Source organism: Pelodiscus sinensis, chromosome 27, assembly GCF_052426305.1.
Source record: "Pelodiscus sinensis isolate ZL-2025 chromosome 27, ASM5242630v1, whole genome shotgun sequence".
In the NCBI taxonomy this organism is placed as follows: Eukaryota; Metazoa; Chordata; order Testudines; family Trionychidae; genus Pelodiscus; species Pelodiscus sinensis.
In genome coordinates this window covers 16,118,404-16,142,167 of record NC_143078.1, presented here as the reverse complement: position 1 = coordinate 16,142,167, position 23,764 = coordinate 16,118,404, and the positions used below count along the sequence as shown (strand labels likewise).

At 64.5% G+C, this 23,764-nt stretch overlaps 1 protein-coding gene across 4 annotated transcripts; it reads left to right on the top strand.

Annotated features, from left to right (window-relative positions):
* The first annotated feature begins 4,015 nt into the window (after positions 1-4,015).
* ATXN7L2 (ataxin 7 like 2) lies at positions 4,016-22,826 on the top strand. Of its 4 annotated transcripts, none has more exons than XM_075910004.2 (12): positions 4,016-4,174; positions 10,372-10,443; positions 11,383-11,487; positions 12,883-13,087; positions 13,756-14,063; positions 15,107-15,189; positions 15,570-15,814; positions 16,025-16,217; positions 16,478-16,599; positions 17,184-17,231; positions 18,337-19,180; positions 20,638-22,826. In XM_075910004.2, the coding sequence occupies exons 1-12, from the start codon at positions 4,042-4,044 to the stop codon at positions 20,650-20,652; spliced, it is 2,373 nt and encodes a 790-aa protein (XP_075766119.2). In that variant the 5' UTR covers positions 4,016-4,041; the 3' UTR covers positions 20,653-22,826. The 4 variants fall into 4 exon arrangements, with proteins under 4 accessions (XP_075766119.2, XP_075766121.2, XP_075766120.2 ...); XM_075910005.2 differs by having other exon boundaries at positions 4,017-4,174; positions 10,375-10,443; XM_075910006.2 differs by lacking the exon at positions 17,184-17,231 and having other exon boundaries at positions 20,638-22,823.
* The last annotated feature ends 938 nt before the right edge of the window (positions 22,827-23,764 follow it).

The window sequence follows — 23,764 nt, the reverse complement described above, 5'->3', positions numbered from 1 at the left end:
GCCCCCCCCAATGCCCCTCAGGGCTCGTGTCCCCCCCCCCAATGCCCCTCAGGGCTCGTGTCCCCTCCTCCCCCAATGCCCCTCAGGGCTCGTGTCCCCCCCCCCCAATGCCCCTCAGGGCTCGTGCCCCCCCCAATGCCCCTCAGGGCTCGTGTCCCCCCCCAATGCCCCTCAGGGCTCGTGCCCCGCCCAATGCCCCTCAGGGCTCGTGCCCCCTCCTCCCCCAATGCCCCTCGGGGCTCGTGTCCCCTCCTCCCCCAATGCCCCTCAGGGCGCTTCAGAGGCTCTGCTGCATGTGTCTGCGGGCAGGCCTCGCCGGAGGAAATGGGCCTTCGCAGTGCCCTGCCACGTGAGCAGAGCTGCAGGCTCATGCACTGTCAAAGCCCTAAGGATGCAGGGGGCTAGGCCCTGCTGGGAGAAGCTGCACAGCTCCCCGGCCCCAGGCTGCGTCTGCCCGGCAGCCCATGGCAGCGCTGCGTGTCGTGCCGGAGGGTGAACGAGCCACATCCGGGAGGGGACACCGACGCCAGCGCTTGTGTGTGCTGGGCTGGCAGGAGAGCTCTCCCCCGTGGGCACAGAGTGTCTTCAGCGGCTGTGCTGCAGCTGCATTGGCACGGCTGTACCGGGCCCCGCTGGCCCTTAGTTTAACCTGCTGCTGCACCAGGGCCCTCCTGCCCATCAGCCCTGAGATTTCCCGCCCCCAGGCGCATTCCCAGGGCCTGACTCCTCTCCAGGCCAAATGACAAACTGAAGCAGGTGGGCAGCTGACGTAGCTGTGTGCTCTGATGGGAAGGGTAGGGCTACAGGGGCAGGAGGAGCCGGACACTGTGACTGCAGCTCCACCACTGCCTGCTAAGAGGAGCAACAAATTCCTGGAGAAACAGCGTCATTTGGAGCCTTTAGCAGCAGCGCTTCTAGGGGAGAAATATTCATTAGTAAAGGAGCAAAAGTGATGGATGAACTCACTCTGCAGCGGGGCTGGCAGATGCCGGCTGGCTGACTGTATTGATCTCCTGTGGAAGGGGAGAAAGGGACCAGCGCAGGAACAACAGACACAAGCTTCCAGGGCCCCCTGGGCTGCAGTCCTCTCTGACCCCAGGGAGTCCTCTGGCACCATGACAGGAGAGGCAGGAGCTGCCCAGGCAGTGGTGCAGGCTTCTTACAGCTGCATGCTAGGTGGTGAGGCCAGGCTGCAGGGGATCTGTCACCCCAGTATCCTGATAGATGGTTACTTCTAGTCCCTGATCTCGGGTCATTACCTTCTGCCTCCCTTGATTCCCACTAGCAGCTTCCAGTGAGACAGGGTACTTCTTCACTTCCTGTGCTAAACTGATGGGTGGTGTTTCCTACTAAGGAAAAGAGAAAGGAACCTAAACTCTGGCCAGTCAAGTGAGGACGTATACGTGGGCATGGAGAGGAAAACAGAATTTGAAGAGCAACTAGCAAAAGACCTAAACGGCAAAAAGTGTAAGTGCCTTGGAAGCAGGAAGCCACTGGACAAGCCAGGTGCCGAAGGAGCATCCAAGGAAGGCCACTGCAGGGCAGCTAAATGAATCCTTTGAATCCGTCTTCACAGCAGATGTGAAGGAGATTCCCAAACTTGAGCCATTCTTCATAGGCGACACATATGAGGCACTGTTTCAGACTGAGGTGGTTTTAATAAACCAAGCCGTAATAAGTCACCAGACCCAGAAGGAACTCAACTAGGCAATTGCAAACCGAGGTCTGTAACCTGTCGCTTAAATCAGCCTCTGCACCCGATGACTGGAGGATAGCTAATGAGATGCCCTCTTTCAAAAGGCTCCAGAGGTGATCTCAGCAATTCCAGGCTGCAGGCTGAACCTCAGCACCCGGCAAATTGATTGAAACGATAGGAAAGACTAGAACTGTCAGACACAGAGATGAACACAGTTTGTTGGTGAAGAGTTAAAGGGAAATCATGCCTCACCAATCTACTAGAATGCTCTGAGGGGGTGAACAAGCATGTGGACATAGATAATCCAATGGATATACTGTCCTTGGACTTTTCAAAAGCCTTTGGCAGGGCCCTTCACCCGAGATTCATAAGCAAAGTGAGCTGTCATGAGGTAAGGCGGGAGGTCCTCTCATGGACCAGTAACTGGTATAAAAAAAGAGCAGGGAACAGAGGAGGACTAAACGGTCAGTTTTCCCAGCGGGGTCCCCCTAGGATCCCCTAGGAATAGCTGGGCTATTCAACATAGTTGTAAATGATCTAGAAAAGGGTAAACTGTGAGGTGGCAACATTTTCACGATACAAAATTACTCAAGACAGCTAAGTGTCAAGCAGACTGCAGAGGTACCAAGGGATCTCACAACACTGGGTGCCTGGGCAACAAAATGGCAGATGAAGTTGAAGCTGATAACTACAACGTAACGCATGTTGGAAAACATCCCAATGATACATACAAAACCATAGGGTATAAATTAGCTGTTACCACTCAGGAAAGAGATCTTGGCATCACCATGGATAGTTCTCTGAAAACATCTGCTGAATGCAGATCTGCAGCAGTCCGAAAAGCAAACAGCGCGGGAGGAGCCATTAGGAGTGGGGCAGCGAATAAGGCAGCGCCACTGTAGAGACACATGCTAAGCCCACACTTAGAGCAGTGCATGCAGTTCGGGTCGCCCCATCTCAAAAATATGTATTAGAATTGGAAAAAGTACAGAGGAGGGGAAACAGACATTAGGGGGGGTGGGGGTGTGGAACAGCGTCCAGATGAGCAAAATTAAAGAGACTAGGACTGTTCAGCTTGGAAAAGAGGAGACTAAGGGGGGATATGACAGAGGTCTACAAAATTGTGACTGGTGTGGACAAAGAGAACAGGGAAGTGTTATTTACTCTGGTACACAGAGCTGTCCCCGGGGAAATGCAAGGTCCTGGACATCCTCCCCTCTGCTGACCCCATCCTGACTCTTCTCACCCCTGCTCCACTCCCACTCACCCCTCCCCAAGACCCGCCTCCTCCTGCCTCTTTCCCTGAGCAACGTGACCCATGGGCCTGGCACAAGCAGCAGGGGTCAGGCCTGGCACCAGCAGCAGGGGTCAGGCCTGGCACACACACTCACCGCAGCAAAGGGAAGTGGAGCTCATGGGAGCAGAGCAGGCTGGGATCGGGTTGCTGCCAGTGTGAAGTGGAGCGAGCCAGCTAGCCAGCAGTGGGGTGGGGCTGGCTGTGGCCGGACGGCTCCACTTCCCGCAGCTCCCATTGCCGCTTGGTGAGTGCGGGAGTGGGCCTGGCCCCGCATGTCAGCACCAGGCCCCCCAGGAATCCTTCAGGCCACCTGGGGGATGTTGTGAAGGCCAAAAGTGTAACTAGGTTCAAAAAGAACTGGGTAAGTTCCTGGAGAACAGCCATGATAGCCATTAGGCAAGCATGTCAGGGATGCTGCTCCATGCCCTGGGTGTCCTTAAATGACGGTCGGGAGTTGAGACTGGACAATGGGGGGTGAACACTTAATAACTGCCCTGTTCTGTTCATCCCCGCTGAAACCGAGTCCTGTGCCACGGGTCTGGCCATTGTGTTGCTGTGCAGTGCTAGACACCTGCAGTGCTCTGTGCAAGAACCTGCTGCACTGAGTGGCAGGTGAGGGGCTACCCCCTGCCCCATGCAACGCCCTGTCCAGCATCAGGGATCCTTGTACCCCTGGGCTGCCCAGCCAGCGCTGTGCTGCAGAGGGCGACAGGCAGAGCTGGGTACCCAGCTGTGAGCCATGCGGAGAGCCGGGCTTTGCCTTGCAGGTGCTCCCACTTGCTGCCTGCGCCCCGCCAAGCGGAACCCACGTGTCCTGGCTCCAGCCACCCCCGGGCGGCGGGGCTAGAACTCGCGGATCTCAGCTCCCGGCCCCGAAGCCAAGCCATAGCCATGGGGAGGGTGCGTCCTGACTGCGCGCATGCGCAAAGCCGCCCTCCTTGGCGGGGTCGTGCCCCCAGGACTACACTTCCCAGGAGGCGCGGCGCGCGGCGCGCATGCGCGCGGCGCCCCGGGCGGGCGGCGGGGGGCGCGCGCTCCCGCGGCGGTGATGGCGGGGCGTGGACGCGCGGCGGCGGCGGCAGCAATGGCCGCTGTGGATCGGCGGCTGCCGAGCCTCGACGATTTCGCGGGGCAGAGCTGGAGCGCCTGGGTGGAGAGGGCGGGGCCGCCCGCGGAGCCAGGTGAGGGGCCGCGCGCGCCGCCCGGGGCCGGGCCGCCGGGGCGGGGGGGCCGGGGCGGGAGCGGGGCAGCCGCCGCCGTCCGGCTCCGCGCCCCCGCCCGGCCGCCGCCGGCCCCGAACAAAGGAGCCGCGGGGTCCTAGCGCCGCCCGCGCCGCCGCCGGGTCCTAGCGCCGCCGGGTGCCCCGCGCAGCCGCCCCGAGCCCCGCCTGCTGCCCGCGAGAGCCCCCGCCCGGCCCCTCGGACCCCCCGGCACCCCGATCCCCCGGGCTCTGCCCCCCGATCCCCCGGGCTCTGCCCCCCCTCCCCGGGCACCCCGATCCCCCGGGCTCTGACCCCCCCCCCGGGCACCCCGATCCCCCGGGCTCTGACCCCCCCTTCCCCGGGCACCCCGATCCCCCGGGCTCTGACCCCCCCCCCCCGATCCCCCGGGCTCTGCCCCCCCTCCCCGGGCACCCCGATCCCCCGGGCTCTGACCCCCCCTCCCCGGGCACCCCGATCCCCCGGGCTCTGACCCCCCCTCCCCGGGCACCCCGATCCCCCGGGCTCTGACCCCCCTCCCCGGGCACCCCGATCCCCCGGGCTCTAACCCCCCCTTCCCCGGGCACCCCGATCCCCCGGGCTCTGACCCCCCCGGGCACCCCGATCCCCCGGGCTCTGACCCCCCCTCCCCGGGCACCCCGATCCCCCGGGCTCTGACCCCCCCTCCCCGGGCACCCCGATCCCCCCCTCCCCGGGCACCCCGATCCCCCGGGCTCTGACCCCTCCTCCCCGGGCACCCCGATCCCCCGGGCTCTGACCCCCCCTGCACCCCCCCCCCTTCCCCGGGCACCCCGATCCCCCGGGCTCTGACCCCCCCGGGCACCCCGATCCCCCGGGCTCTGACCCCCCCCCGGCACCCCGACCCCTGGGCTCTGCCCCCCCCTCCCCGGGCACCCCGATCCCCCGGGCTCTGACCCCCCCCGGGCACCCCGATCCCCCGGGCTCTGACCCCCCCTCCCCGGGCACCCCGATCCCCCGGGCTCTGCCCCCCCCTCCCCGGGCACCCCGATCCCCCAGGCTCTGACCCCCCGGGCACCCCGATCCCCTGGGCTCTGACCCCCCTCCCCGGGCACCCCGATCCCCCGGGCTCTGCCCCACCCGGGCACCCCGACCCCTCGGCTCTGACCCCCCCTCCCCGGGCACCCCGATCCCCCGGGCTCTGACCCCCCCTCCCCCGGGGCTCTGATCCCCCCCTCCCCGGGCACCCCGATCCCCCGGGCTCTGACCCCCCCTCCCCCGGGCTCTGACCCCCCCCCCCTCCCCTGGGCTCTGACCCCCCTCCCCGGGCACCCCGATCCCCCGGGCTCTGCCCCCCCGGGCAGGCTCTGACCCCCCCTCCCCCACCCCGATCCCCCGGGCTCTGACCCCCCCCCCCCCTGGGCTCACCCCCCCTCCCCCACCCCGATCCCCCGGGCTCTGACCCCCCCTCCCCGGGCACCCCGATCCCCCGGGCTCTGACCCCCCCTCCCCGGGCACCCCGATCCCCTGGGCTCTGACCCCCCTCCCCGGGCACCCCGATCCCCTGGGCTCTGACCCCCCCCCCCCCCTCCCCGGGCACCCCCCATCCCTGATCCCCTGGGCTCTGCCCCCCCGGACACCCCGATCCCCTGGGCTCTGACCCCCCTCCCCGGGCACCCCGATCCCCTGGGCTCTGTCCCCCCCCCCCGGGCACCCCGATCCCCTGGGCTCTATCCCCCCCAGGCTCCCTGATCCTCTGGGCTCTGACCCCTCCCTCCCCGGGCACCCCGATCCCCTGGGCTCTGACCCCTCCCTCCCCGGGCACCCCGATCCCCTGGGCTCTGACCCCTCCCTCCCCGGGCACCCCGATTCCCTGAGCTCTGACCCCCCCCGGGCACCCCGATCCCCTGGGCTCTGACCCCTCCCCTCCGGGCACCCCGATCCCCCGGGCTCTGCCCCCCTCCGGGCACCCCGATCCCCTGGGCTCTGACCCTTCCCCTCCGGCACCCCGATCCCCTGGGTTCTGATCCCTCCCCCCCCCGGGCATCCCGATCCCCTGGGCTCTGATCCCTCCCCCGGGCACCCCAATACCCTGGGCTCTGATCCCTCCCCCCCGGGCACCCCGATCCCCTGGGCTCTGATCCCTCCCCCCTGGGCACCCCGATCCCCCGGGCTCTGCCCCCCTCAGGGCACCCCGATACCCTGGGCTCTGACCCCCTTCCCCGGGCACCCCGATCCCCTGTGCTCTGACCCCTCGCCCCTGGGCACCCCGATCCCCTGGGCTCTGACCCCCGCGGGCTCTGACTCCCCCCCCGGCACCCTGATCCCCCGGGCTCTGACCTCCTTCCCCGGGCACTCCGATTCTCTGGGCTCTGACCCCCCCCGGGCTCTGACTCCCCCCCTGGGCACCGCGATCCCCTGGGCTCTGATCCCTCCCCCCCGGGCACCCCGATCTCCTGGGCTCTGACCCCCCCCCGGGCACCCCGATCCCCTGGGCTCTGATCCCTCCCTCCTGGGCACCCCGATCTCCTGGGCTCTGACCCTTCTCCCCCGGCACCCTGATCTCCTGGGCTCTGACCCTTCCCCCCGGGCACCCCGATCCCCTGGGCTCTGACCCCCCCCCGGGCACCCCGATCCCCTGGGCTCTGACCCCTCCCTCCCCAGACACCCCAATCCCCTGGGCTCTGATCCCTCCCCCCCCAGGCACCCCGATCCCCTGGGCTCTGACCCCCCCCCCGGCACCCCGATCCCCTGGGCTCTGACCCTTCCCTCCCGGGCATCCTGACCCCCTGGGCTCTGACCCTTCCCCTCCGGGCACCCCGATCCCCCGGGCTCTGACCCCTCCCTCCCCAGACACCCTGATCCCCTGGGCTCTGACCCCTTCCTCCCCAGGCACCCCAATTCCTTGGGCTCTGACCCCCTCTCCCCGGCCACCCGGATCCCCTGGGCTCTGACATCCCCTCCCCAGGCACCCTGATCCCCTCAGCTCTGACCCCTCCCCCCTTCCGGGTACCCCGATCCCCTAGGCTCTGACACCCCCCCGGCATCCCGATCCCCCGGGCACCCCGATCCCCTGGGCTCTGACACCCCCCCCAAGCACTCTGATCCCCCAGGCTTTGGCTCACCCCTTAGGTTCTGGCTCTCCCACTCCCCTCCATTCACCCTTATCTTCTGGGCTCTGTCCCCCTCCCAGGCATCTTGATCCCCTGGGCTCTGACCTCCCCCCCCCCCCCCGGGCACCCTGATCCCCTGGGCTCTGACCCACCCCCCCAGGCACCCTGATCCCCTGGGCTCTGCCCTCTGATTCCTGGCTGCCCCTGGAACCCGTGCCTTGTGCCCCCTGAACTTCTCCTGTGAATCCCTGAATCTGCTGCTTCTCTGTGCTCCATGGCCCCTGAATCAGCTCCCCCTTTTTCCTCTGGCCCCAGTTCCATGCACCCAACTTTTTCCTACACACCCCATTATCCACAGCCTGTGAACCCCCAATACGATATCCCCTGAAACAGCTCTCCCGCCCCCACCCCGAGTCTTACTTTACGCTCCCTGGATCCTCGTCTCCACCAGCTTCCCCGTCAGACCTGAACTTCCCCTTGGACTTGAGCGTATTCCCCTCAACTGATCCCTAAGCCTTACCCAGCTGGGCACCTTCCTGTGGCCTGAGCCTGCACCTCTGCATCCGGCTGGTGGTCCTGCTTGCTCCTCCATCCCTGAGCCCTCTTGCCTCCCATGCTGCTTTTCACTCCCCCGGTGCCTGCGCCCCTCACTCCCCCGCCTGCCCTCTTTCCCCGGGGGTGGAGCTGTCTCTGGAGACTTTTGTCCTTGAAATTCTAGAAGTCATGGGGGGGGGGGGGTCATCTGTTTGCTCCTGTGCTGCCCTGGAAGTGGGGGAGCAGAGGCCTGTGGAGCTGTCCCTGGTGACTGACGCTTCTTACAGTCCCTTCCCCCTCCATTATCTTTCCCTTGCTCTTGATGTAGTTAGAGCATCGTGCTTCCTGATCTACTTAGGGCTCCGGCTCTGGCGGAGTTTGCATAATGACTCCTGTGTTTTCAGGGATTTATAGCCGGGCTGCGAGGAAAATTCCCTTTACAGACAAGTTCACGCTGTTGCCGAGGGCTATGTTTTTTGCTTGTAGATTGAAAATGGTCCAGCGATGGGGGCTGGCGAAAGCCTAGTTTAGTTTTTATCTGAGTCTCTTCCCAGAAATCTCCCTGGCCTGAACTATCTCACACTGTGGCATTTCACATCCAGGCAGCTTTTTTCAAGTTGTTGCTTCATAAAAATGCAGAGATTCCCCTCTCCGAGGCTGACTGTTGTTGGGAGCCTTTTGGGTCCCCCCCCCGTCCCCCCCCCCCCCCGAGACCGGGCCATGGATTTGCCCTACCGGGCTATAATTTCTAGAATCCTTTTCAAATCTACTCTTTAAAAAGCATCAGTTGGGTTTAACGCCCAAAGAAATGACAGCGCCAGGAGAAGGGCGAGTGGGCATCAGCTCCTTACTGCCCGATGGCTTGTGAGAGTGGTCCGTGTTTGGACTCCGCCAACGGCGTTACACAGCAACCTCTTTCCGCTTGTGTCCTGCCCTGCACGTGCAGGCGGGGGTGTCCGGCTATCGGCTGCAGCGGGAGCAGTCAGAGCGATGAAAGCAAGGCCCTGGGAGTCGGGACGTCTGGCCCTGGCTGTGCTCTTGCAGGATGGTGGGCGGATGAGCCTCTCCGTGCCCCGTTTCCCGTGGGGCTTGCTGAGTTGCATTCTACAGGGGTGCCTGGGTGAATGGTCGAGAGACGGGCACAGCGTGGGGGACAGGGTCACGCAGAGGCCCAAAGCTGGCCACGCTCAGGACCCCTTGCGCTGGGGCTGCATGGGCACAGCTTGTAGCTGCTCTAGCCCAGCTAGACAAAGGCTGGGGGCATGGAAGAACCATCCGCCCCTCTCACGTGGGGAGATGAAGTGACTTGCTCAGAAATGCACAGTGGGGAGCAGAAGCGTGACCCAGATCTCCTGTGTCCCAGGCTGGTGCTTTAACTGCACGACGCCCCATTTGGAGTCACATCTGCTCCGGAATCTGCCCCTGCAACCGATTCTCTTTGTGCACCTAAAGCACTTCAATGAGCCACGGCTCCTTCCCCACCCGGAATACCCACCCAGCCCCCCTGTTTGCAGGTGGCGCTCGGGTGGCACCAGGCTGTTTGGAATCCTGGAGCTGGCGTGTAGGCACCGTGCACCCCATTGCGTGTGCAGTGTAGCAGCCCTGGCACAACCCCAGGGGATCATGGGACCAGGACAGGAGTAGAGGGGGTGGGATGCTCTTGTGCTCCAGGAGATGTCTCCCCTCTGACCCTCTCCCTGCCCTTCTGTGTGCGGGGATGGAGCTGGGAGTGATACCAGGCAGATCTGCCTTTCCATGATCTGCTGGAAGGATTGTTTAGGGCAGCTCCCCAGGCTGCGCTATGCAGGGAGCGGGGTGCACGGTCACACTGGTCTGCGGATCGCTGAGCTCAAGGAAAGGAAAATGTGTGTGGAGTCAGCTGGTTGCCCCCACCCTCTGCAGATCCTCTTGGCTGGGGGATGGTGTCCCAGGGACGTGGGGGCAGCCCCGGAGCTCGGGGCTCTCCGCATGTGCTGTGAGGAGCAGTGCTGGGACAGATGCGTGACCCGGATATCTTGCCACGTTGGCTGGACGTGTTTGGCTGGATGTTTCTGCCGAGATGGCCAGCAGGGCCCTGGGAATGGAGGGAAAAGCTGGGAAAAGTGTCCCCAAAGGAAGCTGTTCCGCAATAGACTGCCCTTTGAACTCCTGTTACTCGGGAGTAGCGTTGGCTGTGTAGACAAACCCGGAGTCCTGCAGGATCCTCGCGGGCGGGTGTGGTGCTTTGCAGGGAAGGGGGCTGCGCTATCGGCCCTTTGCAGACCCAGACACAGATCCCTTTGCCCAGGGCTGCACCCCCGCCTGCCATGTGGCGAATAGCCCATCGAGGGCTCTTTGATGTCCTGCTTGACTCAGGGAGGCTAAGGGAAGGTCCTGGGGACAGATTCCCTGAGACCCAGGCCCTGCACCTTGTTCCTGGCTGATTCTTAGGGCTCTTCAGTCCGCTCTCCTCCACTCTCAGCCCGTCAGCCGGTGGGGAGCAGGCCCTGGTGGTTCTGGGTGGCTTCTGGGTTGGGGGCTCTTGGCGCTGCTGATGGGGCTGATTGTCTCTAGCAGGGGCCGAGGTGGAGGAGAGCACTAAGAATGGGAGCAAGAAACTGGATGCGATGACCCTCATTAAGGAAGGTAAGAGCACGTCCCGCTCCCTCAATAACCTGTTCCTTTGGCCCCAGCCCGGCTCTGGGTCTCCGTTAGTGGGGGGGGCTGGCTAGCACAGGAGCAGCTGTGGATTTGGTAACATCAGCAGGTAACTTTGTGGCTGAGGCTGTCGGCGTCGCTTGGCTTGGCCTGGGCTGTTCTCACAGGCCTGACCCCTCGGAGGAGAGGCTCTGCCCCGGCCTAGTCACATCAGCCCCCTTGGCCATGCCCCGTCCCCTTTGAGACAGAGGGCGGGGGGAAGTGGATGGTGCAGAGGCAGGGTACCATGCTCCCAGGCTGTGCGTCTCTGTGGCCTCACTGCCCGCTGCGGAGCTCTGCAGGGCTGGCCGGGAGCCCAAGGCGGCCTGTGGGGGCTGGCGGCTCCTCTGGGCCCCCCACATCTCCGGCAAGGCTGGTGTTCTCCGTCACTGCAGGCCCGACTCCTCCCCTGCTTGGTGGGCGGGAGGCTCCTGCCCAGGGCTCTGTAATCCCCTCAGCGTGACAGCAGGCAGGGCCCCGGAAACCCAGCGTGCGTGTGGCCTAAGTGAGTGGCGTTGGCCCAGCCGCTCTCGGGGCGGGGCAGGGCTGCAGGCTGTCCCGGCTGAACGCTTGACAAGCCGAGGTTTTGGCGTTCCCGGCGAGGCCCTGGGGGGCCAGCACCACGGCTGAGTGGGCAGTCGGCCTCCATGGCCCAGCTGACCCTGGGCTCCTGCTGGAACTGCCAGGAGGGGCCCCGCTCTGGCTTGGTGCCGTTGGGTGGCAGCGGCGCTGAGCTGGAGCCCCCTGCTCACCCTTGGAGAGGGACGGGACTTCCATTGGCCCTGGGCACGGGACACGGGCTTCCCTGGGCCTGGGCAGCCGCAGCCTCCCGAGGCCACAAGGCCCTTGGTGGCCTCCCCCTCACGGCTCTGTCTCTCGCCCTGGCAGACATGTCTATCTTTGGGCACTGCCCCGCCCATGACGAGTTCTACCTGGTGGTGTGTAACCACTGCAGCCAAGTGGTCAAGCCTCAAGCCTTTCAGAAGCACTGCGGTAAGCGGATGGACTGCGGGGGAGCTCAGCAGCTGGGCCCCAGCGGGAACCCCGGGTCTATGCTCCTTCACCGGGCTCTGCCCCGGCCACACCGCCGCCTTCTAGCCCGGGCCTGGGGCAGGCTCTGCAGTGGGGAGAGAAATGGGGGCGGGGGGAGGGGGGGGGCTGTGCAGGAAGCTGCTGACCACCCAGGCCACCCACTCCCTGCACTGGCTCTTGCTTGGCGACATGCGCCCCCCCACTGGCCCTGCGGGCCTCGTGCTGCCCAGTGGGGGGCGAGGCAGCCCTGGGGCCAGCAGCTCGGCCTGTGGGGCTGGGCCTGGCTCCCTTCTCTGGGCATTGTGACCAGGTGCAGGGCGTCGTGGTGCTGCCGCGAGGTGGCCAGGCCATGAGAGGGGCGGCCAGGCCGTGAGAGGGGCGGCCAGGCCGTGAGAGGGGCGGCCAGGCCGTGAGAGGGGCGGCCAGGCCGTGAGAGGGGCGGCCAGGCCGTGAGAGGGGCGGCCAGGCCGTGAGAGGGGCGGCCAGGCCCAGCCCCCCTGGCTGCGTGGGGGGGGCCCGCACTCTGGGCTGGGAGAAGTGTGCGCCTAGGGCCTGGTGGCCCATCTGGAGCCTTCCCATCTCTCACAAGGGGGCCAGAGCCCGTTTGGGAAACTCTCTTAGTGCCCTTCCAGAAGTGATGAGCTGGCACCGTGTTTCCCTCCCAGCCACTGTCCTCTGCTCCCCCCCCCCACAGTCCCGCCAGCTCCTCCGCAGCCTGGGGGAGCTGCCAGCCGCTGGGCGCCCATCGCGCACTCCAGCCCCCGGCAGTCCCTGGCAGGGCGAGAGAGCTGCCTCCGGTGCTGTGGAAAGGACCAGGGGGAGAACAGCACAGGGGGCCTGGTTCCTGGGTGGGCAGAGCAAGGGGTGTCTGGCTGCCCTGCCTGGCCTGGGGGCTGTTCTCCGGGGCCTGCAGGGAGCAGGAGTGGGGCAGCCTGTTTGGGATCCGGATGCCGCACCGGGGCGTGGAAGGGTCTGAGAGTGGTCGGCGCTTGGACCCGCCGTGGTGTGCTGGGCCAGCTCCCGAACGCGTGGGCTGCCTGGCAGAGGCGAGGGGGTGCCAGGCGGACTGTGCGCAGGCCCAGGAGCCCGCCTGCTGGGTTCTTGACCAGCCCTGCGGCGGAGGCCAACCCAGCAGGCTGGCCTTGCACGGGCTGCCCCAGGCCGGCTGGGGGGTTCTGTTGAAATGGTCGGCAGGGACGTGACCGTGGCTGTTTCATCATTAGCCTTCAGAGTGGCTGGCGGTGAGATGAACGGGGCTGCCTGGCTGCAGACTCAGGCGGCCCTTGGTGCTTTGGGGTGTTGGAGAGCATGCGGGCCGGGCCCATGTCACTGACGGAGCCTTGGTCTCCCTCGCAGAGAGACGGCACGGACCTCTCAGCAAGCTCTACGCCCGGGCGCAGGCGTCCGCCAACGCCCAGAAGTGCCATGCCGTCAATGGGCAGCCCCCCGCTTGCGGGGCCCATGGCAGTGCCAAGGCCTCGCGGGAGAAGTCGCAGAGCTCCCGCAGCCGGCCCCAGCACGCGCCCGAGAGGCCGGACAAGGCGCAGAAAGACAACCTCTGGTGAGTGGGCTGGGCGAATGGGGGCCGGCCCTCACGGGGGGCAGGGGCCCACACCAAAGTGTTGGGGAGAGCCCGGCCCCTCTCTGGCGTGGGGGGGAACCTGTGCCCCTCTGATGTGAGGGGCTGGCCAGGCAGGATGGCTACGGGGCGGGGGAGGAGGGGAAGCTTCGTCCTGCTTTTGTGCGGGGGGGGGGTGGAGGGAGGAGCCAGCTGGGTCTGACATGGGGAGGGGGTGAAGGGGGACAGTGGCGGGAACCTGACCCCCCCATGTGCTGGGGGAGGGGAGGCCCCACTCCAGGAGCAGGTGGAGATGTTTCCAGAGCAGCTCCCTCTGGACCAGACCACCTCTTGTGCCTCCTCAGCGGGGACCATTGGTCCGGGCTGGCTGGTCCCTCTCCAGGGAAAGGCACAAGGGTGTCAGGGCCCTGCATTAGCACGTCCAGCCCTCACCTCCCAGTGCCCGTTCAGCCCAGCCGCCGCGGCTGCCTGCAACCCGGGTGGGCCAGAGCACCCACGACTTCAAGGCTGGTGGACAGACCCTGCCCCGGGGCCCAGAAGGGGAGCCCAGGGTCCAGGTCCCACAAGCCCAAGGCTCTGGTACCCTCTGTTTGCGGCTGTTGCTGGCAGGTTCCCCAGCTGAGTTCTCAGACCCTCTGGTCTCCTTCCAGCTTGTTCATGCCAGTGGTGAACCTGGAGAAGATTTCCAGCCTTCCCAAGCCAGATGGACACGGCATCAAGGTGCCTCCGAAGGCGGCTGCTTCCATCCCCGGGCAGCCGTCTGCCAGCTCCAAAGAGCTCCTGGGGAAGCTGTCCCTGGCCGTGTCACCCACCGAGCCGCTTGTGCCAGCCAAGGCAGGAGTCGACTCCGTCGTGCCCACCGACGGCCTGGACAGGAAGCCAGAGAGCACCGCTGCCACGGGGGAAAAGGAGCCGGGCCCCACCAAACTGCCCCCCAAATCCCACAAGAAGATGGCGCGTGAGTCCTGCTGGTCCTGCTTCGCTGCTCGCTGGGGTGGGGCTGAATCAGGCCAAGGTGCCGCTGAGCAGGGCCCTTGGGCGCCCGTGCGATGCAACAGCTGCATGGCTCAGTATTGGGCTGCCAGCCACGGGTGCTTAGCGACTCAATTCAGCCTCTCTCCTTGGGTGGGGGGGGGTCTGTTCTCTGCCCTATGGGGGGAGCAGAGATCCTGGCATCTCCCTTTCTCTCCTGCCACACCCCCCAGCTGAGCCACTCCCTCTTCAGCCCACAGAGCCCTCCTCTGATTGGAGCCCCAGGCAGACTGAGGCCCGCTCAGATCCTCGGACTCCTCTGGTGCCCAGCTAGCCTATGGGGCTGCCCGTTGCGTATTGCGAGAGTGTGCCTGAGACAGCGCCTTAAACCCAGAAATGGGAGTCAGGCCATCAATGTCCTCATCCCACCCTGCCACTGGCCCACTGGGCTGACTTGGTCAAGTCACTTAAATGCGCAGTGCCTTGGTTTCCCCACCTGGACAATGGGAACATCAGTGGCTTCCCCAGGATTGTGAGGCTGAGTGAGTGGTTCCCACGGTGTTCAGGGAATGGGTTGCATGTCTTTCCATCTCCTGCGCTGGCCCAACGCTGCTTCCAGTGTGTTGAAATCCACCCTGGCATCCGTACCCACGGCCGTACGCTCCCAGTCCCCCCTTGCTTTGCACCGACAAATTCTGAGTACGGGGCCTCCCGTCTCCAGGGGAGGCTTTTATAAAGCACCGCTGCTGTCGTGCCCACGCTGTGCCCAGCGGCAAAGAGCGTGAAAGCCAGTGATCGCGGCATCCCTGGGAAATAGAGGCAAGCAGCAAGATTTTCCCTTTTGAAATGGCAAGACCCTCCCGTCACAAGCGCTTGCTCCAGCAGCCGACCGTATCGGAGCTGCAGGCCAAGCGCAGGGATCTTAGGAAGTTTGGAGAAGACCCTGAAGAGCAGGGCGAGCGCAGGGGATCCAGCCAAGCCTGGTAACTTCCCTCCCCTGCATCTCAGCTCTGTCTTTCTGCTCTGCAGGGAAGGAGTGTGATTTGAACAGGCAATGTGGAGTTGTGAATCCCGACACCAAAAAGATCTGCACCCGGCTGCTGACCTGCAAGGTGTGTCATTGCTTCCTGGGGGAGCAATCGGAGGCGGGGTGAGTTCTGGGCCCCTACGGCCCGGCTGGAGGGCTGTGCAGGAAGCATTTGCATGGCTATGAAGTGCCACCTCGTGAGGGTCTAGCGCTGCTGGAGGAGAGGGGCAGGCGCTGTAACGCTGGCTGGCTCTCAGAGGCCCCGTGCATGCATGCAGACAGGGAAATGGGAGCCTTGGGCCTCTGCTCCAAACACAGGCCTGTCCCCGGGAGGCCCAGAGGAATCTCCACGGGCTGGAATAGTATGAGGGTCTGTAGCCCCTGGGGCCTTTTGGCACTCGAGGGTGTCCCCATGGGGCTCTGCCTAGCCCGGGCGGTGATGCTCTCCCCCCGCCCTTGTCTCAGATTCACTCCGTGCACCAGCGCCGCGAGGTGCAGGGTCGGGCAAAGGACTTTGACGTCTTGGTGGCGGAGCTGAAGGCCAGTTCCCGGAAGGGGGAGTCCCCCAAGGAGAAGAGCCCGGTGAGGAAGGAAGCGCCCCCCGACCGACTCTCCCAGGAGGCCTCCTCTGGGGCGCAGACCTCGTTGGTTCTACCCAGCACGTCCCCTGGCCGAGCAAGGCAGCCCCACTCCCACTGTGCACTTCCCAGGTAACACAGCAACAGGCGCCCCCGGGTTCCCCGGCGCGTGGCAGTCCCGGCGTAGGAGGGTGCTGCACCGGCGCCTCTGCGGAGCTGGCTCTGCCGTCCCCATGCAGGGATCCTCGCAGAACCAGGCAGCAGCCCCGCCTGCCTTTCCAGCCGTGCCCCCGCTGGCCCCAGAGATGTAGCTCTCACTCCTCCGCCTCTCGTTGTGCTCAGTTCCAGGGTGTCCTCAGAGAGCGACCCAGAGGAGCCGCCCGCATCCTGTGGTGACAGAGACCCAGGGCTCTACCCCTTCCCCGTGCCCAAGGGCAGCAGCCGGGTGTCGAGTGACGAGAGCGAGGACGACGCGGCCGAGGAATCCCACGGGCTGGACTGTCACTATGCAATGCGGCCACCACGGCCTCAGGCGGTGAGCGCTCGGCACAGGGGTGGGCCTGTGGCCCGTGACTCTCAGGAGCAGCGTCTGTCACGTGGAGGCGCTTGGAGCTCGGCGTCACGCAGCGCTCCCATATTTGGGGTGGGGGAGGAGATTGGGGGATGGGGACCAGCTGGCAGACCGCCCCCTCTGCCATGCTACGGGCTCGGCTCCCGGCCCACGGCGGGAGGCTACTCCATGCTTTCAGTGGGTCTCAGCCTCCCTGACGCTCCCCCCTCCTAACTCCCAACCAGTTCTGCACCTTCGGAAGCCGCTTGGTCAGCCCCGGCTGTTACGTGTTCAACCGACGGCTGGACCGGTTCTGCTCGGCCCTCAGCTCCATGCTGGAGAGACACCTCAGCTCGCACATGTGGAAGTGAGTGTCCGGCCAGGGAGGCAGGGCTGGGGTTGGGTGCCGGGGTGTGCGGGAGGAAATCGTTCTCGGCTCAGGCTGGGAGGGAGACTGGCCGAGCGGCACTGCCCCTGCTCTGCATTTCGATGTGGGCAGGGAAGGGGGCGGACAGAGCCGAGTGCTGGGCGGGGGGAGTGCAAGCCGGAGGGGCTGTTGGCAGTTCCCAGTCCAGCCATTCCCCTCCCCAGCCAGCTGTCCGAGGGTGGGGCGACCATCACCCCTCTGCCGGCTGCGGTGCCTGCTTGGCACTCAGTCTGCTGGGAGGGCCATGAGAAAACGCACGGTAGGATCTGCAGCCGTTCACGCGGGAACGCTCGCCCCACATGGCCGAGGGGTGTCGTGACCCCAGGCTGGAAGCAAGGCTGCGGAGGAAGCCCCAGGGGACCCAAGGGAGCGCTAAGGAGGCAGTTTTCTGGAAGGGAGGTCAGCCGACGTGTCAATCACTTCTGTTCCTGTCGGCCTTACTACATTTAGAGGGTGGCTTCTATTTCAGTCAGTACGGTAATGCCTGCTCCTGCCCCTGTCTCCCCCCCACCTTCTGCCTGCAGGACGGCCATTGTGAGCAGGACTCCAAAGAGGGCGAGCGGTGTTCAGAGGTTACAGCAGGGTTCTCTTCTTAGCTCACTCCGACTTACTGAGTGACTTGGGCCAGCCCCCTTGCTGCCTCAGTTTCCCCATCTCGTCCCGAGTCTGTCAGGGGCCTGGGGCTGAGCTAGCATTTGGAATGTGCTTTGAGATCTCAGCCCATGGGAGTGTTAAGTGCTGGGTCCTGCCAGGAACCTCAGTAATTCGTGTGAACCTGTGTTGGGTCGGTTCATACCTCCCTGGCCTGTTCTATCCCTGCTCCCCGACACCCTCCCCCACCTGCAGCCACTCTCAGTCCTGCCTGCTCCCAGCAGGTGGGGCTGGAGCACCGGGCTTGACAGGTGCATGGGAGAGAGTCAGCCGGGGGGGGAATAGCCCAGGGTCCCCAGCAGGTAGACAGGGCTAGAGTGGGGAGGAGGTGGGTGGGGAGGAGGCAGATCTCATTGGAAGGGGGACGGAGCCAGTGGAAAGCCGGGACACGGCTTAGATCGGATGGGGGAGGGGGCTGGCAGGGTTGGAGACAGCCGGGGATTGGCTAGGAGAAGCACAGGTGGGTGGAGTGTGAGGGGAGCGTGCTTGGGATTGGATGAGGGACGGGCATGTGGGCGGAGAGAGCCTGGGATCGGATTGGGAGGGGGGCTGGGATCAGATGGGAGGGACAGGGGGTGGAGGGGAATGGGGAAGGCAGGGCCCAGGATCAGATGGGAAAGGCAGGTGGGTGAGGGGGGGTACAGCCTGGAAAGAGACGGGGGAAGGGCAGGTGGATGGCTGGGATGTGGGGATCAGAGGGGGGACTAGGGAGGTTAAAGCGGTCACAGGCCCTGCGGGGTCTGCGGCACAAAGCTCAGCAGAGCCCGCAGCAAAGCCGTCCAGCCGCTGCGCCCCGCTCCAGGGGAGCCCCAGCATGTAACCTGCGGGGGGGCTGCCACGGACAGGGGTGACTCCGGCCAGCTGGAGCAGCCCTTACCGGCCGTGTGCCCCGCAGGGCGGGCAGGGAGCTGCAAGGGTCAGGCTAACCTGTGCTATCCCTACGGGGGGCTGAGATCTGTGGGTGTCATTTGAATGAGCAGCAGCCCCTCCTCCCCCCTTTCTGATTCTGCCTCTTGGCCTCACTAGGAAGATCCCGCCAGCCGCTGACCCCCAGCAGCACCCGGCCCTGTCGCCCGCTGGCCCGGGCTCCTCCATGTCCAGCACTTCCCAGATGGGCAGCTCCTCGCAGGTGTGCAGCCTTCCCCACGGCGCCCCCGGGCGGACCTCCTTGTCTTGCACAGCCACAGCCGCCAGGGAGAGCCGGGGCCACCCCAGCCTGAGCTACACGGTGGGCTCCCCCCACGCCGCGGCCGCCTGCAGCCAGTCCGACTGCACGGGCGGGAGCCAGTCCATCACCTCCCCGCTCCCGGCCAACACCCCCTCGCCATCCTTCAGCAAGTTGCCTTCCACCAAGGCCAGCAAGTCCTCCAAAGCCAAGGAGACGGCGAATGGGGCGGAGCCGGAGGCCTTGGCCCGAAAGCGCAAGCAGCCTCTGGGGGCTGCGACTGGCCCCCCGTACAAACGGACCTGCCTCCTGGACCCGGGCAAGGGCAAGCTGGCTGGCTGCCACGTGCCCCACCCGCCTGCAAAGCCCAAACCCTCCCTGGGCTCCCCCTCCAGCACCTCCCTCAACGGCACCATCTCGCCAGGCTCCAGAGTCAAGCGGGCCGGCCACCTGGACTGCCGGGCTCCCGGCCACCCTCCGGTCAAAGCCTCCCAGCTGGAGAACCGGGGCTCCCCGCTGAACGGGCCAAAAGCGCTGCAGGCCAACTGCCTCTCGGAGGAGGAGGCCAAGAAGCGCAAGAACGCGGCCACCTACTGCCGGCCAGTGAAGGCCAAGCACCACGCCGCCGCCGACTCGGGCTGTGCTGTGCGCAGGAAGAAGGCCGTCGCCGCGCTGGGCTTCGAGGAGAAGCGGAACACACTCAAAGTACGTCCCCGTGCGCCCCGCAGCAGGCTGCCCTGCCCACCAAGAGAGCGGTGGGCCCCGGGGTCGCCCCCTGCCGCTCTGTCGTCCCCCTCGTTCCATAGCAGCTCTCATCCCACGGTCCCCCTCCTCGCCTGTGGCCCACTGCACCCTGGCGTGTAGGCAGCCTTCCCGCACGGGCCCTGCTGAGCTCCGGGGCGCTGAGCAGATGCGCACAGAATAGCTGCCAGGAGCCCCTGCTCTGCTCCTTGAAGCCCAGTCAGCTGGCAGCTCGTCCCCAGGCCCCCAGGGGAGCTGTTGTGTGCTCAGTGGTCTGTATTGCAAGCCCTCTATGGAGGGCTCCTCCCCAGCAGGTGGTGCTGCCAGGAGTGGGCTGGGGGCAAACGGCTGCTGAGCAGGGTGGGGGGTCAGGCTAAGGACGGCCAGCAGGAGGTGCTGTGGGACTGAGGCAGAGGCCTTGCCTGGTGGCGCTCTCAGCACTACAGGGAATGGTACTGGGGCGCGCTGACTGCTGGGAAGGGTGGGGGCTTCTGCTGACATGAGGCATATAGGTGAGGGCTGGCTCAAGGGCGAGACAGATTTGGGGGTCCAGAACGCTGTGGGGGGGGGGGCCATGGACGAGCTGCCGAACTCTGCCAAGAAACAGTCCCTGTTCCCAGCCCCGCTCAGCACCTCAGTTTCCCCACCGGTAACACAAGCAGAACGACCTTGACCCGCTTTCTGGGGGCTATGAGCTTTCACCTGCTGTTCTGCTTTGAGAGGCGAAACGTCCCTGTTCTCAGCCGACCTGCTTTCTGGCTGCGTCAGTCATGGCTGCTGCCAACCCGCCCCCCCAAACGGATGTTTCTCCTCCTTGTGACTCCCATTAGGCCAGCAGGGTGGAGTCTATTCCCAGTAGCCTAGTAGGGCCAGCTTAGTGGGGGGAGGAAGGGGGCAAGGTCTGTTCCTATTTGACCTGCAAGGCCTGCCTAGCCACAGGGGGTGGGGGTATCTAGTCCCATTAGCCCTGCAGGGCCAGGCGGGTCACAGGAGAGTGTCCCACAGGATCAGTGCGGGAGCACTGTGAACGCCACTAGAGTCTCTTACCGTGGCCTGGCGAACCTTTTATTGCCCTCGCTGTGCACAAAGCCAGAGCCGCGCTGGATTCTCAGGGCCCAGGGCGATTCCGGGGGAGGCACGCTGGCTGTGACGTCGCAGATCTCCACCCGGGCCACGCAATGCCAATTCCATGCTTCCCTTCTCGGAAGGGCCCTGGCGCGGAGAGCGCTCATTCAGCTATTCAGATGCAAACAAGGGAGGTGCTGTTGTTGTAAGTAGACACCAATTAGACACAGCCCTTGAGCGCCTGACAAGTCACCCTCCTTCCCGAGCCCCTGCCGCGGAGGAGCATTGGCCCTCCACGCTTGTCTGCTCTGCTCCTTTGTCTCTGTGCTGACCCCCGTCCTCTTGTCTCCTTACAGTCGAAAGCGCATTAACAAGCAAGTGCCTGTGCGATGCAGACGGAGCCATCGGTCCTGAGGACTGGGAGGCCCTGGGTCAGATTCAGAGGCCGCTGCTTTTTATAACTTTATATTATTTTTTTTAAAAGAAAAAAACTCTATAAAAATACCTCAAGACTCTTTTCCTGTTCTGTTGCTGCTAAAAAACCTGAACGAACAAAATCCCAAGGGGGAAACCGTAGAGACGCAAACCCGACCCACACCTGGGAGGAGGTTGGAAGCGGATGGACTGGACCGAGGAGGCAGCCACACAGCCGGGCTGGGATATTTATAAGAATTATTATTGCTGTTTTTGTTTCTTTTTTAAAAAAAAGAAAAACCAGTATTGAAAGGGTGGTGTGGCCTGTGGCTTTCAGCTTGGGGCAGGGACAGGGACAGGTCCCACCTCATCCCAGAGGGTGAGGAAGCAGATGTTCCAACTGGCTACGTGGGGGGAGATGGATCCCTCGGCAGGCTGAGCCCTGGCATGCATTTTTTGTTGCAGGTTGCCCATTGCTGGCATGTAGGCGTTTCCCTTCTCCCAAAGCTGTGCTTGGTGGCACACGTGTGTGTGTTGGCCTGGAAGGGGGCTTGTCAGGAACATGCAGTGTTCACGCTAGTCCTTTAGTGCAACAGCTCAGGCTGCTGCGTGAAGCCTCCATTTTTCTGATTCCCTCTGCTGCTCATTGGATCTGGCCCAATCGCTACCTCAGTGCCCCTTCGTGTTCTCAGCCCGGGCAGCGACTAGCACCCAGTGAAGTGCGTGTGTGATGGAAAGAGAACGCCGCTCCCCGGGGACAGCCTCAACCCCACCCCCGTGTTCTCATGTTACTCTCTGGCTTTGCTGGAGAAGCTTCGTACCTGACCGGCCGTAGGAGCCAGTCGTGGTCTGCCTGAGAGTCGTATCTGTGGCTTGGCCCAGCTCGTACTGGTCCAACCCCTCAACGCTGCTGTTATGAATTATTTGTAGCACTGTGCGAATGGTTCGAGGCCCTGGGGCATTGTACAAATCCATGGTCAGAGAAAGTCCTTGCCCCAACCTGGATTAGACCAAGGGCGGGAAGGAAACAGGCACAGAGGGGGTAAAAGCCCACGGTCCAGCTGCCTTTTCTTCCCCACTTCCAAGAAAGCTGGTTAGTATCCGATGTCACTGGATGGTGAGACCTGGAGGAAGGCTGAAGGACTGACTCCTTTCATTTGGCATTCCAGGGACAGGCTGTTGGGGGAGAGGCCTTTGGCTTTAAACAGGCTAGGGCTGTTCCTGGGAGGGGTGGCTCGGGCCTCGGGCTGACATCTGTACAGTGCTCAGCAATGGTCCATGACACGGACCTGGAGGTGTGACTACAGTAATACCCGGCTCTTCTCGGCCCAAGCCAGGTCCCCTGTCTGCTGCTGGTTTGAGCTGTCATGTCCTCAGGCCCAGCTACTGGAGCCTCCCTGCTGCGTGCCTTGCCAGCCTCTCACTGACGTGTTAAGCTACACGTTGCAGTGTGGACACAGGGAGGGCAAAGAACATGTCTACCACCCTGTCAAGTTTCTAGGCCTGGCCCCGAAGCAGGGAGGTGCTGGAGTTTTCCAAAGAAGAGGGGACCAGAATTTTTTAAAGGGAGGAAAACAAGGTATTTTTCACTAGCCTTCATCTCAAAAGCAGCTGGACTGTGTTGGCTGAAATCCCCCTTCACTCCCCCACAAAAAGAGAGCATGGTGCAGACACTCGGTGTGGAACATTTCAGCCCAGTTGGTTAAAGTTTGGCAAAGTTGTAAGCGACTGAAAATAGGCTTTTATAAGGCCAGTGTTCAGCAAGCTGGACGCTGGGCAGTGCTGGCTACGCTGCTGCGGGCTGGCCAAGGTGAGTGAGGAAAGGCCCTTTCCTAGGCCAGGTGGAGCCAGCGGAGCAGTACGGGCTGGCAGGCACACACGGCCGGGTTTTAGAAAAAGCCCTCAGCATCCATTGCTGGGAGGAAGGGGGGGTGTCAGTGACCAGTCCCCTCTTTGTGGAGATAACTCCAACCCCATTGTTCTTGCTAGCCACGGGCAGCAGAGCCCCTGCGGTCCATGGGGAAGGCTGAATTCATGCTGCCGGGGTGGGGGCCTGCATCTTAAACCCCTCTGGAGCTGCCTCTTTTGGGATCCTGGGCTGGCTGCCAGCTGGCACAGCAGGGGACCAGGCACGAGACAGACAACGGCCCAAAGGGGCGATGCGGCCTGGACCTCCCAGGTAGGCTGCCTTCCTGGAAAACAGGCTGCATAGGGGCAAGCGCCCTGGGCCGTGGCCCATGAACCCAAAGGCAGGTGGCCCAGGGTCAGGGCTCCTGGGGGAGGAGAAGTGGCTAATGGAAGGGAGAGGAGAAAGGGTACCACTACCCCTCCCCCCCACTAGGACTCCAGTCCCCCAGACCCACCCTTCAGCTACCCCGGCTCCCTCTACTCCTGCTAGACTCCCCTCGGCCCCCCCCCACTCCCTCTGCTCCTCCTAGACTCCCCCCGCCCCCTCCCACTCCCTCTGCTCCTCCTAGACTCCCCCCGCCCCCTCCCACTCCCTCTGCTCCTCCTAGACTCCCCCCGCCCCCTCCCACTCCCTCTGCTCCTCCTAGACTCCCCCCGCCCCCTCCCACTCCCTCTGCTCCTGCTAGACTCCCCTCGGCCCCCTCCCACTCCCTCTGCTCCTCCTAGACTCCCCCCGCCCCCTCCCACTCCCTCTGCTCCTCCTAGACTCCCCCCGCCCCCTCCCACTCCCTCTGCTCCTCCTAGACTCCCCTCGGCCCCCTCCCACTCCCTTTGCTCCTCCTAGACTCCCCCCGCCCCCTCCCACTCCCTCTGCTCCTCCTAGACTCCCCCCGCCCCCTCCCACTCCCTCTGCTCCTCCTAGACTCCCCCCGCCCCCTCCCACTCCCTCTGCTCCTCCTAGACTCCCCCCGCCCCCTCCCACTCCCTCTGCTCCTCCTAGACTCCCCCCGCCCCCTCCCACCTGCCTCGGCCCCTCCCGTCTCCAGTCTGCCCCCTCAGCCCCCTCCCCTTCTGCTCGGCCCCTCCCACCTGCCTCGGCCCCTCCCATGCACTCTGCCCCCTCCCCTTCTGCTCGGCCCCTCCCACGCACCCAGCCCCTCC